We start from the raw sequence: 19,184 nt of genomic DNA on the forward strand, positions 1-19,184 counted from the left end.
TCTGCATTTTGGTGTAACTAAACCAGTAACTGTGGGATCTTCCTGAGGCTGGATCACCATTCCTGTAAGGAGGGGGTGGAATTACATTATCTCGAGGGACCTTGGACTTGACAGGCTGTGATCTGACAAATTCTTAGTGTAGGTGGCCAGAACTTTGACATGGGCCAGTTTCTCTGCGAAATTTGATGCAGTAGATCAGATGGGAAACAGAGGACATTCTAGATAATTCTTGCTGATGGGGGTGGGGGGAGATTTGTGACAGCAGTACAGCCGAGGTGGTCACAATGTCTAGCAGGCCATGTGCTCTCTGTAAACTAGAATCTGCTCGTGTCACAGAATTTAGAAGAGAAAGCCCAAGGCCACGCATCTGTTGAAAGCCAGGACTTCAGAACCCAGTTTAAGTGGGTCGCAGTCCGACCTTTCCAATCTACCTGCTTAACCTGTGAATTCACTAACTCACTTTATCAATCAATAAAATGCTTACTAGACCCTGGACCAGGAACTGCGGATGCACAGGGGAACAAGACACAGTGCCGTCCCTCCAGAAGCTCATGGCCGAGAAAGGACATTTTCCTGTAGCCTCAGAAACCGGATTGTCAGCTGCAGAGACGCCACCACTGGGAGATCAGAGAGAGAAGACCCGAGAGGCTGGGAGCAGTGGCAGCGGCGAGGTCACAGCCGCCAGGCCATCTTCGCCTCTTCCGTTTTTGTAGCTGCCACTTGGCATTTAATTGTTTTTCCTCCTTTTGCAGCAAAATGGTGTCAGTTCGGCTCTACAGCCCCCAATCTTATCTTCGAAGGAAAGGCATTGGGCTTCGCAGCGACCATTCATCTTCGCACAAAGCATCTGCCTTTGAATGCCTCCCCTGGCTAAGTAAAGAAAACAATTAGTCTTCAGTGACTGGCTCGTTAGTGTTAGTTATGGGGAAAACAAAATTACATCGCCCAGGCCCAATTCAGAATTCCTCGTTACCGAAGCTCCTGGAGAGAGAGAGTATGTGTCTCCAGATCAGAAGAAAAAAACCAGATGTCACCTGAACAGCTGTATCTGAGCTGAGCCCCCAGCACAATCTGTCTATGCAGTTGTCCTTATTTGATACTCACTTGAAACAAACTAACAAACAAACAAATAAGATAAGTTTCCTCTGTCAGCATCATTTCTGCAATATAAGAAACAGAATGTTTCTTCCCGGGAGTGAGACAATACGCTTTCCAATTCCAATAAACAATCCTTTCCAATAAATGATTTTTTTCATATCTCTAAATTAATAGTCCCTGGCATGCCACAACATAAAGACAGTAGTGTTTACGTTGCAGGCAGATCCATGATGGACAATGTGCACTGTCATATGGCTGTGAAGTTTCACAGTTTTTGTGACAAAGTTAAAAGGAATGTGTCGCTAGCCTGCAACGTAAAGACTGTCGACGGAATAATGTCTCCAGCTCTGGCAAGAGACTAGAGAGGCATAAGCAGCGTGTGTCATTTAGAACAAAGAGGCAAAGCCGAAAAGAGAATATTTCAGTAGGGGAATGACTGGGAAAATGGCGACATGTGCTCTCAGGAGAAATAGGAAAAAAACTGTCAGCTGCTCTCAAAAGGAGTAGTGTTTATTCTTAGAAAAAAAAAAACAACTTTAGGGCGAAAAGAGTGTTTATTGGCTGTCATAGATACGAGATATTACCATGTTTAAGAGATATTAGGCTTGTTAATGTCCAAATTAGGGCTCAGATCAATGGAAAGAAATTGTAAGGACTTTGATTTCTGTTCAAAGTGAGGGGACTATTCTTAAACAGTCCAAAGTAGCACCCCAGATATTATGAGTTACAGATCCCTGAAATTTATCAGACTTCTGGACAATCAACCGACATGGAATATGTATAGGTGTTGGATATGCATCAAATGTCGATTTGGGGCAGATAATATGAACAATAATGGCAAGAACGATGGTAACAAGTCTATAGAGAGTTAACTCTGTCAGAGCACAGGGCACGTGCCTGGCACTGTTTCTGCAGTTTATGTGAACAGATCGCTAAACTGTCCCCAAGCGGTTATTTTTCTCACTGGCCTTTAGTAATAGAAACCCTGAGTTTTAGCTGGACACACAGATACTTAGCTAAAAGGCATCAGTTCCTGGCTCTCTGTTTCTGTATGGCCCCGTGAATGTAGAAATGAAAGATGTGAGATGCTCTTACCCAACCGAGTTCACTTACTTATTTTCGGATTTTGATGTGAGAAAGAAATTATCTATTTTTTTCAGTCACTCTATTTTAAAGTTTCTTTATTAAAACAAGTTAGCCTCTACTCTAATTAATATAACAAGTGTATTAGTCTTCAAAATAATTCTATCGTTATTAGCATTTATGGAAAGGAAGCCTCAGCCCCGAGTTCATACAGTTTATAAGGATCGAAACCAAGATCCAGTCTCAGATATTCTGGTATAATAGTCCATGGTTCCTACCTCTTGTATGGATCATTAAAATCACTTCCATCTCTGAGATTCTCTGTGGTCCTACTTTGTGCCCACACTGTGCTTACTGTTGGCATCCGATGTGTCTGAGCTGAGTCAGGGGAGTGCCGATGAAAAGAGATGAGGAGGACAGCTTAAAATTTCTTTCCCCAGCCTGGATCCACTGTCTGACCATCAAGGAAAGAGACTGGGGGCAGAAGCTCAGTGCCGACGCCACGAGCCAGACTTTGAAATAAATGTGAGGGCATGATTCTTGGCTCTGGGCTTCGCTTCTAGTCTCGGTTGTTTTCAAGACTGCGATGCCAACACCACTTCCCAGAAAGCCTTTCCTGACCCCCCAGTGAGAACCAGGCTTCCACGTCCATGGCTTCTCTCCATACTCCGTATCTTCTATAGCACTTACGAGGACCGCTTCTGTATTAGAGTAATTTGTGCATCTTCTTGTCTCCTCCATTCACTTTGTACTTTTTAAAATTTATCGGATGCCTATTTACTGTTACAGGCGAACTATTTTTGACCAACATAGAAACAATACACCGATAAACTTCAAGAAAATTAAGGGCAAAGGCCACGCCCTAATTATATTTTTATTTCCACTTTAACTATCTTCGTTACAGTGCCGGCAACGATTTCTCGTAAGTGTAGGGCACCCATTCGGTACCTATCAGTTCGTTAGGCCTACTGAGGCTTGATTATGTGATAAATAAATGTAGAAATGCAGGGACCGTGAAGAAAAATGGACAGGTGTTTCGTGATGCATGGACGGCCCCACGCAGAGAGTTTTTATAACAAGAGTGAAGAACAGTCAAGGAGGTAAAGACGTGAAAGTTTCTTAAGAATAGAGTCTCGGCCATATTGAGCAAATAGAGACCACTTCCAAGGACTCAAGGACTTAATAGCAAACTAATCAAGATGTGAGTGGTTTAAATAATGTAACTTTCCATCTGTATGTGAGAGCTAAAAAGAAAGTCCAAAATAACTTGAGGTTAGGAGGTTTGGACAAACGAGCGAGACAGGAAAAAAGAGACTGCTAAGAACCTGTTATCATAGGTTTAGTTCCACTGAGGCTCCAAAGGCTGTACTTTTCTAAATTAACAAGTATTTCTGGAGTTCGACTCTGAGGTTTCCTCTCATTTTAAAGCAACCGCTTTGGCATTCGCTGAAGCTGGGTGGAAGATTACAAAGGAGGAGAGAGATCCAAATGGAAAGAAATCTGAACTCCTGGGTAGAGTGTTTAAGGAAGTTAACTAGATGCTCTCTGGTTGGAAGTGAGACTTGCGTCAGTGAGGTCCCATCATTCTGTGTCTGAGCTCAGGGAGAGCGTTTAGCGACTGGCTCATTCTGAGACCTTTTTAGAACGTTTCTGGCATTTTTCTAAAAGCTGAGCTTTTGTCTCAAAAGACAGACCCTGAGCAGACTGCCATCCTCACATCTACGAGGATTTCCCTCTTACCTGAGAAAATCTGAGCAAGAAGAATGAAGGCGGCAAAAATTAAGGGAAAGGTTCTCATGGCTCTGGGCATCCAGGGAGAAGGAGGAGCAGGAGCTGGAAGTTGGCTGTTTATCAGGAAAGTCGATTAAAACAAGTTCTATGGCTCTGAACGGCAAGTCAACTTTGGTTTGCAATGTTTGTGAAGAACGAAGTATTCTCCACGCTCCATTAAATAACGTGTAGGCAGATGAATCAGATTTTGCCTAAGTAACGTTTATGAGAAAGTAAGGCAGAGAACACTGTCTTCCTGCACGAATGCTCTAGTCGACGTCTCTGTCTAGACGTCCCTCATCTCAAGTACCATAAGGTCTACACTATTACTTTTCTTATCTACCATTTTACACACAACTTACCTGCTTATAAAATTCACTCAGCGGTTTTTGTGCTTTTGTGCCTGGAATAATTGCTTTCTAAAAATTGGCCAATGCAGGGCATTTAGCCTCATGCTGCAGAAGAAGGATCCCTTTCCCCGGCCCCACAGAGAACAGATATAACAGTGGGGTTGCCCAGGTGCCATACGATGCACACACTTAAGCAGAGACAAAAGAGCATTCTTTGGACTTGAAACAGGAAGATATTCCCATACAAGGTCATCATCCTGGCACAAGCCCCAAACCCATTCTTATGTAGCTGAGTAGAGGTGACTGCCCTGCCCAACTAAAATGATAAAAGAAAATATGATTAATATTTAATAAATAATATGCCTAAACATTCAACCACTTTCATAAAATGGACCGAGTCATTCAAAAGTTTAACTTACCCAAATCGATAGAAGAAATAGCAGAAAATTTGACTATCTCTATATCTCTTAAAGAAATTGAATTTTTAATTAGACAAATTATGTCTTCTTCTTGAAATGTAGAAAGATGAAAAGAGCATCTTCCAACCAGACATATACCATAATACAGGCTTGTCGTTAGGTGCATGTATGTTTATTTTGATTATGCCTTCTTGATGGACTGACTCTTTAGTCATTATAAAAAGTTTCTGTTTCTGGTAATAATTTTGTCTTAAAGAATGTTTTGCTCGTTATTAACATAGGCACCTAATCTAAAGTGTGTCTCTTATACATAGCATATAGTTGAATTTTTAAAAACCCATCTGACAGTCTCTAACTGGAATGTTTAATTGATTTTCATTTAATGTCATAATTGCTATAGTAAGATTTATATCTGCCATTTTGTTACTTGTTTTCTAAATGTTATATCTTTTTTGTTCCTCTATTTGTCCCTTACTGACTTCATTTATGTTAAATAAGATGTTGTCTGACATACGATTTTCATTCCCTTGTTATTTATTTTGCTATAAATTTTTGAGCTATTTTATAAATAACTTGGGGATTTACAATTAATTATAAACAAACTCTATAGTTTGGGTCAATACTAACTTAATTTCAATAGTCGACAAAAACTTTGCTCAATATCAGTGGTCCCCAACCTTTGTGGCACCGGGGACCAGTGTTCCTATGAGAATCTAGTGCCTGAGGGTCTGAGGCAGAGCTGAGGCGGTGATGCTGGCGCTGGGGAGCGGCTGCAGATACAGATGGAGCTGTGCTTGCTCACCCACCGCTCACCTCCTGGTGTGCGGCCCGGTTCCTACCAGGCCATGGACTGGTATTGGTCTGGGGCTTGGGGCTTGGAGACCCCTGTTCTGTATAAACTCATTTGCACTGATAAAAAGAAGTCGAAGAATTCTGAAGTATGAGAGAGGTTCTCTCGTCTCAGCTTTGAAGGAGAAAGCTGCCACTTTATGAAAAAAGCCACAAGGCAGAGACGGCAAGGCAGCCCCTTCTTGCTCAGGACAGCCGCTGGCCAGCACCTGCAAGAGAGCAGCCACCTCAGACCTACGACTGCAAGTGACTGAATTCTCCAGTGCCCACATGGGTTTGGAAGAGCATCTCTTGCTTCGGATGGGATCAAGGTCCCAGTAAACACTGTGAGTTCTGTCTTCTAAAACTCTCAGCAGAGACTCCAGCTGTACCACGCCCCGGCTTCTGACCCGGAGAAGCGGGAGATGTGTGTGCTGCTTTAAAACACTAAGTTTGTGGTACTTTGGTGCACAGTGAAAGAAATAAACGCAATAGCATTCCAAGGTAAACACACCTCTTTTGGGGAACACATTTACGTGTGCTTTCGAGTCTCCTGTGACGGCTTCGCTCAGTTTCCTGAATGGTTAGTATTCCGTCTGGTCGATTTGTTACAAATTGGCCTCAGTTCCTCTCCTCCCAGGGCTATACCCTAAAACCACTTCCAGCGGGTTCCTTCGTCTAATGGGCCACATTGTGGGGCGTGTCCCTTTAGGATGACTTCAACCCAGGGAGCTTGCATAGCCTTTCCTTGGTCCACGGGAAGCCCGCCTCTCGTCCTGCCCGATAGCATAAGGACAGCTACTCCCCGATGACTTTTTCTTGCCCTGCCATCCTGTGCAACGCCAGCCAGTGCCCTGTGCCCATACGTCCTTCCTGGTGTGACCGAGCATGAGCGCCAGCGGGCGGCAGGTCGAGCTCTCTTACGGGGCCCGTCGCATAAGAATTGGTGGGAAATTGATGTTTCTCTTTCTCTTCCCCCGGAGGAGCAAGCGGAGTCACAGTCGCAGTGTGCCAACGCGCTTTCCAAAAAATCCCACGCCCTGCCTTCCCTAGCTTTCCGTTAGTGCCTCGAGTTCGTACGAGGCTAAGTGTTTCAGGTCACGTTTCACGGTCAAGTTCTCTGCCGTTCTCACATTTGTGATCCGGCACCTCAGCTGGGAATGCGGGAGTTGACGACATGTCATGTTTTACCCTCTACCGGGGATTCCACCCGATCCCATCAATCCTGCTTTACTGACATTTTCCTTCCCTTCTCGTCTTTGTGAAGGAGCTTGGAAAGAAATCCCAGAGCTAAGGAGCGGTAAGACGAGGTCGGCAGAGGGAGACCATAGCTACGATTTCCAAATGAACGAAGCTGCGGTCACACCGAACAGGAGCATTGTGTAGACGAAGCAGCGTGGAGCGGCTTCTGGAGAAATCCGGCGGCACCAGCGCCTCTTTGTCCTCGCTGATCCCCTCTGACCCACCCGCCACGCACAAGGTCACCCCTCGGAAGATCAGAGGTCTCCGTGAGTTACCTTGGGCTCCACAGAAATTTACCTTAGAAAGTCATGGGCATCCACTTGACGCCCGACAGGGATGAAATTTCAAGTCACAAGAAGTTAGTGGGGGTTGAGATTTTATTAATCTATGGGAAGAACTGGGTGTCTCGGGGAAGAAGGGGGAATTGGACGGAAAAGTTCTGGAAGGAAGTCAAGCATAGAAGAGCGGAGAAAGGCAGAGGAAGAGAGAAGGAGATTATTTGTGAACGGGTGAGCGTCTGCGAGACGTGCCCTCGGTGGCTGCGATCAAGCCCGCTGACTCTGGATGCGATTCGGGACAATGAGTAAGGTAACAATAGCGAGGCGCAAACACTGGTGCTCACCACTCTGTGACTCATGGAGTTAGCTGAGTAGATGTGAGTTGTTCTCTAAATACACCGTAAGCACTAGCATCAAGGAACGAAGACACACTGGTCTACCAAGAAGTGGTATGGATAAAAGTAATTTATTGTATTCTGCAGTTATAACTCCATTAACATTGATGTGGATGCCATTCCCGGGTATCTATTTTGTGAGGATTAGGACATATAGACAGACACACAGAACGTGACAGTAGCGTGTGCACCCTTTATTGGTTCCCAGCTACGACCCTGAAGGAAGAAGGCTCTCTCTAGGTCTCAAATTCTCAAATATAAGTGGGGATCATAAAACACACCTCATGTGATGACCTCGAGTCGGATGAGGAAGGTGTGGGGACAAGTTTAATCAATTATTCGGCACTCAGCAAATATATAGTGATAGCATCTGACCGATGTCAAGGATCCGCTCATGTCTTCGAGCTGTTAGGGACATGCGCCTGTCTGGCCTTTCCAGAGATTATCTTAAATAAGCAAAGAAACAAAGCAGCGGACGGAAGGAGGAGGATCCTGAAACTCACTGCGGGGCTTGGCTGAGCCACGTGACTTTTCGCGACCTCCTTCCCACGCCCGGTTCCGCGGCAGCGGCGGGGGGTGGGGGAGGGTCGGGGGGGTCCTGGTCTGCACTGCTAGATCCTCCGCCGGCAGCACACGAAGTTCAGCTTGCAACTTCCCACCATCTTCTCCTCTTCCGGGCACCTGCGCCTGCACTTGCCCCGACCCAGCCTGCAGGTCTCACAAGCAGCCAACTCACCTACGCCAGGAGAGAGCGGCTGACGCGCCTCCCCCAGGACGCTCTGGAAAGGGGGACAAGGTCAAAGGCCACAGAAAGGGGAGGGTTTGTATTTTTGATTCTAAAGATTATTTTGGAGACCCGGTCCAGATTTTTCAAACAGCTCAGCTTCTTTCCGAAATGGAATGGAGGAGAGCGTTTTTTCAAAGAGCAAGAGAGGCTTCGCCTCTGCTCTCCTTGGGTTTGTGAACTTGCCTGGGGGAAAAAGGAAGCACAGGTGTCGTGTGTCCTGCAGAACTGTGACGATACATACCTGAGGCTGCCAGGGAGGCCGCCAGACCTTAGGTCATGGGAGGGACAGCTTGCGACTTGGAAAGACCCTTGCGAGAGGAGTTGAAAGACTTAGGTTCAGGGTCTGTCTGGGTCTGGCAGTGGCCACGTGTCCTCGAGAGACTGCTTAAGCTCAGCTTTCTCAGCTGTCACAGGGACACGTGACACACAGTTGTCTACGTTTTTCATTGTTTTAGTGGCAAAATGGAATAATTTATGTGAGACTATTTTGCCAAATGCAATTTACTCAATTGGCTACTTTCGTTGTTACTTTAAGCAGAAGCTTTTTTACACGACCACAAAGAATTTCTCAGGGTCACTTTCGTGGACCAGGTTTGTGGACCAGGCAGGCAACACCTCGGCCATCAAAGAAATCGTTATTCGCTGGTCCGGTTCTCCAGGGACAGCATTTATGTTGTAATCCCTTACTTTCTTTCCTATTACCCACCCTTTTCCAGAGGACTTCAGGACAACCCAGAACCTTCTGGGTTGGTGTCACTGCTGTAGACACTGCCCGTGCTCCCACTCAGCTCATTTTTCCATCCTCGGAGGTGACATCAGTCTTCATGCTCTTCATGTCCCCTGCCTCACCACCTGTTCCTCACTCCCAGATGATGCTCAGTGACATACAGGTGATGCTCAGTGACATACCCAGCTGGAGTTGGTTCATTCCTGGGGTTATGTCTGATTGCCCTGACACTGGGTCTCCTGATGTGGCCCACATAACTGCTGAATACTAACCCAAAGACGGTTGGTGGTCACGCTAGGTGTGGCTTACACTGTGCTGGGATTTACTGTGTCTGCTGGGGACTGCCTTGTTCGTCCGTTTGCTTCTGTGAAGTCCACCGGTAGAGTCAAATCCATTCCCCCCGCCTTTGCTGTCATTGGCCCAGGTTTATATCACCTTCCTCGTCTCCTTGGTGCCGTGCACAACTGATGATAAGAATTCTGATGGACTCCGGAATGAAGTCCCTGGTGACTGCTATTCTAACCTACTTTGACCGGAAGTGAGGGAAGACAAAACCGAAGCTCTGCTGAGGACACCTTCCCGCTAGCAGCAGATGACGTCAAAAGCTTCCCGATTACGTCTATAAACCAAGAAGCCACGTCCTCCTTCTCTGCCCCGTTGGTCTGATCCCTACAGTACAATTTCATGGCTCCAGGGCCCCTCAGCTCAACTGCTAAACCCCAAGCTCAACCCCACGTTCGCTCTTAGCTCCTAATTTTATTACTCCCTGTTCCCGCGTTCCCGTCCCCTTCCTCATCCGGGGTCTCCCGTGCTAGCACCTGCCCTGTCTTCTCAACTTCCGGAAGCTCCGCCTCTCTTCGTCTGGATTTGCTTCCGCTGAGCTTCGGCGCCTCAGCCTGTCCCACGTCCTGAGCCTTTCGTGACCGAGGCATGAAGGAATCAGCATTTCAGCCTGAGAACCAGCCGGGACACGGAATGCTGTGGGGTCTCGTCTTTGGCATGCGAGGGACTATCTCTAGGTGCCTATTGGCTGCAGAACTAGAGCACCCCATTCTCCCACCCATCACCCCGCTAACTCTCTCCGGACATGACGCTGCTGGCGTGGGCATAATGATTATTTACGGCGGCGTCTGCACTTTCCAGGTCGTCTGCGGTCGGACCGTCCATGCCGAGCAGCTTGCTGAGAATATTGCACGCCAGCTCTGCTGGGGAGATCGTTGGCCACTATTCTCTCTGGCTGAGACCCACAGAATTAAAACTTGCGACTCCGGCACCCTGAGTTGGAAGCCTAGCTTACTGCTTACTATTTGTGACTCCCAGGCAAAATTATTTAATATCCCATCTATGGCTCTGCCTCATTATATCTGTAAAATGGTGGGGATACTAGTACCTACCTCCTAGGGATATTCTGAGGATTAAATGACACAATCCACACAGGGTTGTTAACAGGCTGCCCGGTGCACAGCAACCTTAATTATTCTCCTTCTGAAATTCCGTCTAAACACTTAAATTTTGTCTGCAGTGACCCAAGAATACTTCTTTCTGGCCTGTTTATAATAGGCCGATGACTCCGCAGAGAAAGACAAGTGGGCTGTTCATTAGGAACAGCTGGCTCTTGTGCAACGGCGAAGCATTTTCACCGAACCACCCTCTCTCTTTTATCCGATCCTTCCCGGAGCGGTGGCCCACGTCCCTAACTCACTTTACCGGATTTAGCAGCAGAGCCTGCAAGAGAGGATGTTCTCGGAACAATGCTGTCTGGCCGGTACAAGCTTGATCCTGTGGCCTTGGCTTAGTGAGAACCAGGAGCTGATGCGAATAGCCACCGAACCCGAACCCCTATGCCCCAAATTACAGTCCCGTCGCGGAGAGAGTGCTCTGGGAAGCGGAAAACCCTAACCCGATGCTGGGACCAGGAGTTAAAGAAGATGAGCGTTTAGTGGAATTTCAGCCCATTCCGCTTCCGCCGCCATCTCCATCGCCTCCTCGTCTCCAGAAGCGAGAGCGCGGACAAGCCGACCGAGGTCCTGAGAGCAAAAGCTAACGCGAGGGGTTTAACTCACCTCCTGCGAACGGCTCGGAATACTCTAGTCCCGCCTGGCACCCTAGATTCAAAGCAAAGTTTGGAAATTAAAACCAAATGCAGGCAATAGCACTTATAAAGCAGTGTCCCCGCTCGGCTGTCAGGGACCGCCGTCACGGCGGTGGCATCTTTGCTTTATTCCTGAAGCCTGACTATCCCGGGAGTGTTCTGTTTGTTGGTTTAAAGAAGAATAGTGTTTGCTTTTAGAAAATACCACCACGGATTCAAGAAATTCCCATAGGAAGCACCGTGCGGGGCCGACCGGTCCTCTCGATTTTAGGGTGCTGCATGAAAAATCCTCCAATTTTATGCTCTGCCCCATCAAAATCCACCCCCCTCCCCCTTTCTCACTTACCTGATGGAAATCGAGCCAAAATGAAGAAAAAGACAAAGACAAAATACAACAACTTCCTGCCTGGGGCCATCGCTGAGGAAGGGCTCCAGCACGGAGCTGCGGGGTGTCTTTGAGAGGACAGAGGCTCCTTTATATTCGAAAGTAACGTGATGTGCTCTCGGTCAGTGAGGTGAATCAATCCGGAAAGCACAGTTACACGCTCCGTTGCTCCGGATCAAGGACGAACGTGATGGGCCGCAGCCCTTGGGCTCCACGAAGCCTCAGAGTTTGGGGGTCTGCCAGGGGACCTGCAAGGAACACCAGGCTGGGTGTCGGAAGGCCGGGGGCCACACACAGCTGTGACACACCACCCAGGAGGGGGAGTCCGCTCCTCCGCCCACCGCTCCTGGCTCCGGGGTCCTCGCCTATCAAACAGGCACCAGCGACAGTTACCCTGCCAGCCTCTCAGGTCGCTCTGCGGGCCTAGTGCCTTGAAGACACAAGCGTGTTTTGAACGTCTGCATGCTCAGAGGCCTGGCAGGAGCTCAGTGTCGTGGACCCTCATGCCCCTGGCTCCCGGCTTCTGCCTGCAGGACAAAGGAGGGACAGCGGTCACTCAGCCGCGTCAGCTCTGAGTCCCTGACCTGCCACGGCGTCACCCAGCGGGACACAGTCATAATCACCACGTCCTCTTAATTCATTAAGAAGATGGGGATCGAAAGCAATGTCCGCATCGCCGCCACGCCCTCCGAGGAGGTCCCGCCCTGTCGCCTCGGCTCCCGCGATGCTCTGGGCTCCACCTGGGGGATGAAAACTGGGAGAGTTTACAGATGTAGACGGTCGCCAGACACGTCGGTTTATTAAGTGTACGACCTTGAGCAACTTGCTTAACTTCTTGAACCTCACGACCCTTGTCCTTCAGATGAGAATGTAATAGGTCCGTCGTTAGGCACTGCATGGGGCAGCGGACTCACCCAGACGGCGCGTGCGAAGCGCTCGTCCGAGGGCCTGGCCACGGGGACCAGCTCCTCGTTCACATCTGTCCACCGGCTCGGGCCTGACTTCCCTGTGAGCTCACAGCGAGCCTGTCCCAGCCTGGGAGACGCGGCCGGGCCGGGGTGGACGTTTCTCTCCCAGCCTTGCCAACAATTCCACTCCAGGGACACGAGCTACCTGGCGTGGTGTTGAGCCCAGCGCCTTTCAGCGTTTGGGCATTTTTAACGACCAGGACCCGCTGGCTTAGTGACCTAGTGACATTGCGGTCACACAGTTCTGCCCCACCCCACCCCGCCTTGGGGTCGAATGCTCTGTGTTCACCATGTTGAAGTTCCCAACAATTGTTCCCTGACCATGTGCTCTGTAGTGCGGTCTGGTGGGATGAGGCGCCCCCCATGGCCTGGTGCTCGGCTCCCACGTGTCCCTGCCCCCCTTCCCTCCGGGGGTTCAGGCTTTGAGCGAGGCTCGCCTGGCCGCCTCCTTTCCCTCCCCCCTGCGACCCCTCCACCTCCACCCACCCGCTGAGCCCTGCCCTGATCACCCTCTCGGGCCTGGTGGCATCTCGGCCATGGGAGTAGCTTGTCCCCTCCCCCAGTTCAGGTCCTACTGCATCCCGCCTGGAGGCTGGGAGAGCTTTGGGAGCCGCCCAGTCACTGTGGTGGGGCCACGGGCCCCTGGGAAGGAGACATGACTGCCTTGTCTGTCTGGGGCAAGTCAGACCAGTCCAGGGTGGCAGGCAGGAGGGGACAATCCAGTAGGCCATGGGCACGTGCCTATGGTCAGAGTAGCAAAGCGAGGGAACCTGTGAAGGTCCACAACTGTCCCTTGAGTGTCCCTGTGCCCGAGGGAGTGCAGCCTTAGAGAGCAAGTAAAAAATACTATGACAGATGGCTAGAACTGGGAGGAAGGAAGAAGCTTTACATGTTGGTGGCTTTAATGACACCTTTTTCCGGCTCTTCGAGCGCGAGTCTGTGCGTTTCATTCCGCACGAGGCCCCGCAAGTTGAGTAGCTGCTCCACACTCGGCGTGAACGTCCAGCCTCAGCGAAACAAGATGACCCCGGAAACTGGCGCGACGTGAAGACCTGTCCCCCACTTCCCCCCACGGGAGTCGCGAGACCTCCTCATTCCGTTGCTGGGCCACGTGGGCATCGGGCCCCACGGCGTCTGCTGCCTGAGCTCAGAGGCCCCGGTCTGGTTCCACACTCAGTCCCCACACCCAGTCGTCTGCTTGTTTAGCCGTTCAGAGCCCACCTGCTTTGCACACCCCATGAAATTGCACCCACTCTCTGCTAACCACAGATGGAACAAGCCCCGTAGCTGTGAAGGACCCCAGGCTGCTGCTGCCCTCTGAACTGTCACCCCAGCTCCCTGCCTGCTGCTGAGCGACATCCCCGAGGCACACGATCCCCTCTCGTGACCCCCTCCCCTGGGAGTTTCCGGGCAGCGGCCTCAGGCCACTGTCTCTAGAAGGTGTCCTCCTAGGAGGGACGTTCCTGTCGCGTGACCTGGTGCGGATGACACCCAGTAATGCTTGTGCCGTGTTCCCGCCTCCTCCCTCCCTGAGCAGCTCTGAACACTGGCACGCGCCACTCTCCTGTCCGGAGAAGTCGCCCAGTCAGACGCACCTGCCCTCTCCACGTGAGGTGCAAGCGAACAGGAAGCAGCTTAGGACGCTACTCAGACGAAACTCCGCACGCTGTGGTCTGAGTGTTTCTGAGCCGCCCCCACCCCCAGCCGCTGCCGCCCCAATTCTTACCTCGAAGTCCTAACTCTCTAGGCGAAGGTGTTAGGAGGTGGGGCCTCTGGGGGAGTGACCGGGTCATGGCTGGGATTAGTGCCCTCATGAAAGAGACCCAGAGCCATCACTGTCCCCTCTTGCCGTGTGAGAACACAGGGAGAAGTCGCCAGCTGCAGCCTGAAAGGGGGTCCTCACCAGGACCCCAACATGCTGCCCCCCGATGTTGCCCTCCTGGCCTCCAAAGCTGTGGAAATAAGTGTTTGTTGTTTACAAGCCACCCAGTCTGTGACACGTTGTTACAGCGGCCAGAACAGACCGAGACGCTGTGCACCCTGGGTGTGGATGAGAAGCCACAAAACCCCGGTGTGAACTGGAACTTGTCAACACTCATCTGTTTCAGATGGCTCAGCTATGACTTTTCTACGTTTGCAACCGTCACTTGCCGACAAAGACCCACTCTGTCAAAGCAGAGATAAATGAGATAATAAATAAGGCAACTAAAGCCAGGTGTGACTTATCTGGAAGTTTGTCTCATCTTGTAGATTTAAATCCTTTTGAGTGAGGTTTGGAAGGAGATAGGGGAAATTTGTACTTTTGATCTCTCATCCTTAACTGGATTATTCATAATTTATAGTCAATATGCACAAAAATACTGAGAAAAATATTATAGTGACCGAGGCCAAGGATAGACGCGACATCTCCCAGTAGATTTTTTAAATAAAATTTTTAGTTTGGAATAATATTAGATCGACTGAAAGGTTGCAAAGATAGTACTGAGTTCTCATCTACCATCTCCCGCCTCCCCCAACGTAACATCTATGCTAATAATTGGTAATGGTGACAACCGTGGTACTGGTCCTTATGTAAGATTTCTAAGGATATTTAGATTTATACACATCTTTAATGATGAAAATCACACACACACACATACACACACATGGAATCTCAATCGAATATCCAGTAAGCTCACACCTATCCACAGAGTAAATGTGCAGCATACAGTAAGAGCCACGTTTTTTAATAATGACACATGTGCTCAGTCAAGCCATTTGCCAAGTGCGCGTGACTCACAGACGCCGGGGCTGGGGTTCGGGCTCCATCTGGCCGCATCCGGCTGCTTCTTCACTGGAGCACCGTGATGTCACGGTTCAGTCTCGCTTTTCACGTGACTGAACCAAAGCTGTCACGGAGCGTAGAAATCAGACGGCCAGGTTCCAAACCTTTTCTTCTTGCCGACTCACATGTCTACACCTGGTCATCGGTGTCCACCTACTCTACCACCCCCTACGACCCCGTTTTTGTTCTTTGGAACTTTCCAGAATCAAAAAGATGCTGAGGTGCCGACTGACACCCACTGAGGTACGTGGGCTCTACCCGGCAGAGCACAGAGATTTTCCTGGCGCGCTTCACTGGTCACGATGGGATGTGGTCTGGACAAAGGTATAAATATGGGCGTGCGCTGCTCTTTCTCATGGACGCCGGGCTGATCCCTCGAGACCCTGCAAATCATGAGGACGGTCCTCTTTCTCTTTGCTGTTCTCCTCTTTCTGGCCCCAGGTAAAATGAGCACCTGTACAGGAAGGGTACCAGTGGCGGTGGCCCAGAGAGGGTGTGCCTCAGGGAGGGCCTGGGCATCATCACCTGTAGAACTCAAAGGCCCCCCGGCTCGGTGGCCCCACAGGGGGCCACTCGCTACAGGGGGCTACTTCCCGCTAATGCCTCCTCTGTAAATCCTTTGCATTTCCCACTGTTACCTAGGATGGAGCGTCACAGGTATAGAGAAATACAGGTAATGCCAGGAAAGGTGCTTTTTGATCCTCAGTCTCATGCTCGTTGACAAAAAGGAAAAAAAAAAGAAAAGAGAAATTAAAAGCAAGGTAGCCATCTGTGGATCATGTACAGAACAGTAGTGATAGATTAAGACAGGTGAGGAAGAGAGGTGGGGAGAAGAAGAAGGGACAGAGGGACAGAGCTTAGACTCTGCATCCGAGCCAGTCAGGCACCGGGTGAGACAGTAAAACATAAACGGCCATTTCTTAGTCACATGCTAGAAAGCTGGAGGCTGACAAAAACCTCACGATGAAATGCATCTAGATCTCCAACACCAACTCCCTGCCTCTCTCTTATTTGGTGCTATTCGGGGTGACTCCTTTGGGTTGGGAGGCCCATTTTATAGGCCCTGTTTGCAGACACAGAAATTGAGGCTTGGACGGGCTCAGCAGATGCTCAGAGTCATACGGACAAGCAGCAGTGACGCCCGAATTTGAGCCCAACGCTGTCTGGCCACAGTGAGAGCGTGTATCCTTCCCAGTCTGAACCCTTACCCCTTGCTCCCGTTCCTGGGAGCCTCTGATGGCTCCAGGTGGATCTTCCCCAAAATTAAAAGACAAGGCGAGACTCACCCCAGGTCCTAGAGAGCAGAAAAATGGGCTTTCCAGAATCCACGATGAGTCCAAATTTGGGCCAGGACCTAGTGACATCCACTGTGCGGTGGTCAGCATTTTCACGCCACTGGCATGGCTGTGGCCACCTCAGGTCTGTTTGCAATAAGCCGGTGTGAGCAGACTCTGTGTCAGGGAGGCGGGGCTGCAGGACGGACAGTGAGCCGTTCATCCCACCGGCCTCGATTACACACGGGAGACTGACTAAGGTATCTTTCTCAGGTCACTCACACTTACTGTATAATTAGTCAACACAATTATTAGTCAGTGATAACTTACTTATTAATGAGCCGTATGCACATGGGGCTCGTGCCCTTACGCTGGCATCTGCGATGGTCCACCGGAAGCCTCGTGGGCACAGGTGCTCTTTCTGTTTCCAGAGGCTTTCTCTAGGCCATGGCTCTGAAGTGGATCCAGCGCAGGTGCGTTGTCAGAGAGGTCGCCTGAGATGGCCGTCCAGCATCGGGAGGGCAGAGCGGGCATTGACCGAGCTCGGAACCGCTGGGCCATTTGTCCTTTGTGAACTTACATGCTGTTGGGAGACGTGATGAGAGCACACTCTGGCACTGAGCCGTCCAGTCTTAGTGTCACACGTGTGCCAGTTAGGCAGCTGATATGTGGACCTTAATTGCAATTTGTGGACATGCGACTCTTTGATGACTTACACCCAAATTAGGCCGTTCTAACATGTCGATTCTGATGGGTCGTCTGTCCTTTGCCTGAAGCTGGCTGCTCTTATGGGTGCTACCAATAGGGTCCTCAGGCCAGAATGGAACCGTGCAGACCCGCCCAAGGGGAGGTGGAAAGAGCCAGCCTAGGAGCCTCCGCTTCCTGCCCTTGACCACAGCGGATGGAATGTGGAGGACAAATCAAATCGAGCCTATTTAAAGCAGGCTCTTTACTTCTCACCACTAAATTTTTTTCTCTCTATATATTTATTCCTTTCTACCCCAGTCTTGGGCCATCTCCCCAATCCCAGGCTTTGCTGTGCCTGCCTTTGAGAATGTGTCAAGGAAGTTACCGAATAAGAAAGTGTTTATAGGAACAAGTTGGTAATGGCCCCCAACAGATTCTGATACAACAACAGTTGTATCAGAATTGGTTTCCAAACCCCCACCCAGCCACACACACACACACACACACACACACACACACACACACACACACCCTGGGGCAATCAAACCTGTCCCTCATGGTCTGGTGACTCAGGTAGAAGCCATTGTCCCTGCCAGTCATCTTCTGGTAGGAGAAGGCGCTGTGCCAGCTCATAAAGAACCCTCGCTAACTCGTTCCTCTACTGAACCTGGTGACCGGACGCGTCTGAGATGAAAATTAACCCAGATGGCTCCTTCCCTGTTGTAGCCAGGAGTGCATTTTTTAATGAGAAATGCTACCGCCTTAAAGGGAGATGCATGAATTCTTGTCAGAAAAATGAAGAACTTGTTGCTCTCTGCCGGAAGTCTCTGAAATGCTGCGCGATTATCCAGCCATGTTTGAACAGGGAAAAAAGGGCGAGTAGCCCTGAAGCCTAGGTCCTGAGCAGCACGAACGACCTGGATGTATCTCCTCCTCGCTCTGGCCTCTTTCCTAAGACACTTCAATAAAAGTAAATGGCTGCCTGTTATCAGTTTGTCAAGCACTTCACTTAGAAAGAGTAGCCAACCTTGATGGTCTCCCCCTCCCGGATTATTTTCCTGTATTATTATTAGTATTTTTTTTTTCGGTAAGGGAATTGTCCCAAAGCCATCTGATATTTCTTTTAAAATGGGACTCCAAGAGACTAGAAACCAGCAAACGACTAGCTTGTTCTCAGGCGGTCAGCCCCAACTAACCTGTTGAAATAGATAGGTGATAATAGATAGAGGGAAAGATCGGGAAATGAATATATATCAAGATGGATGGTTATATTAATAACGAATGGACAGATAGATAATATACTTATCAAAACCCTCATGTCGCACACCTGTCTAAATGACCTCAACTCCATGCCTTTAATTGGAGACAGTTAAACACTTCCTATGCGTTTGTATCCATAAGACTGGATTGAAATTTGCCGGTGGGCAGAGCGGTCATAAATATCTAGCTTCAGTGACCTGAATCCCGGCCCAAGGCTGACTCTCTACTATCGTCCTAGGAACAGCCAACTGCCAAATCACCTGGTGACTCTAAGCTCTCATGTTACCTAGTTCAAGTGAGAATTCCCTAAGCTTAGGATCCAGCCTTGGCTCCCTGCTGGGTCAGAAATCTCACCTGACCTTCCTTTTAATTGCTCAAGGTCAAGGTATTTACTCCTGTGGGAATCAATGACCCTTTTTATAACATTTTTCTGTTTCGGGATAATTGCAGAGTCACATAGTTATAAAAGTAATGTAGAGACAGCTTCTGTATCTTTTAACCATTTTCCCCAAGAGCCACAGAGACCCCCTGGTCACCACAGAGACCCCTCTCCCCTCCCGCCTCCACATTGTGCAGCTTTCGGGCTTGGCTTTTTACTCGGCGTAACTGGAGATTTTTTAAGGCTGTTGCATGTATCAGTGATTCTTGCCTTCTTATTGCTGAGTAGTGTCCGCGGTATGGACGGGCCACAGTGTACGTAGCCACTCACCACTGAAG

The 19,184-nt window shown here is 49.4% G+C and overlaps 3 protein-coding genes and 1 long non-coding RNA gene across 4 annotated transcripts; 1 reads left to right on the forward strand and 3 right to left on the reverse strand.

The window, feature by feature from the left end:
• Positions 1–727: 727 nt before the first annotated feature.
• Positions 728–3,991, reverse strand: LOC120614457 (beta-defensin 107A-like). The gene is made up of 2 exons (XM_039877355.1): positions 3,922–3,991; positions 728–870 (listed from the first exon to the last, which is right to left on the reverse strand). Exons 1-2 carry the CDS (start codon positions 3,989–3,991, stop codon positions 728–730), a joined length of 213 nt encoding a protein of 70 aa, XP_039733289.1.
• Positions 3,992–8,074: 4,083 nt separating this feature from the next.
• On the reverse strand, positions 8,075–11,485 carry LOC120614458 (beta-defensin 105-like). The gene is made up of 3 exons (XM_039877356.1): positions 11,416–11,485; positions 11,041–11,082; positions 8,075–8,199 (listed from the first exon to the last, which is right to left on the reverse strand). The coding sequence occupies exons 1-3, from the start codon at positions 11,483–11,485 to the stop codon at positions 8,075–8,077; spliced, it is 237 nt and encodes a 78-aa protein (XP_039733290.1).
• A 2,723-nt stretch (positions 11,486–14,208) lies between these two features.
• On the reverse strand, positions 14,209–17,854 carry LOC120614460 (uncharacterized). Its single transcript, XR_005655989.1, has 4 exons — positions 17,755–17,854; positions 16,891–17,103; positions 15,202–15,700; positions 14,209–14,374 (listed from the first exon to the last, which is right to left on the reverse strand). It is a non-coding gene; the product is annotated as an uncharacterized LOC120614460 (long non-coding RNA).
• LOC120614459 (beta-defensin 106A-like) lies at positions 15,639–18,177 on the forward strand. The gene is made up of 2 exons (XM_039877357.1): positions 15,639–15,687; positions 17,934–18,177. Exons 1-2 carry the CDS (start codon positions 15,639–15,641, stop codon positions 18,101–18,103), a joined length of 219 nt encoding a protein of 72 aa, XP_039733291.1. The 3' UTR covers positions 18,104–18,177.
• The last annotated feature ends 1,007 nt before the right edge of the window (positions 18,178–19,184 follow it).

Source organism: Pteropus medius, unplaced genomic scaffold (assembly GCF_902729225.1).
Source record: "Pteropus medius unplaced genomic scaffold, Ma_sr-lr_union100, whole genome shotgun sequence".
Taxonomy (NCBI): Eukaryota; Metazoa; Chordata; class Mammalia; order Chiroptera; family Pteropodidae; genus Pteropus; species Pteropus medius.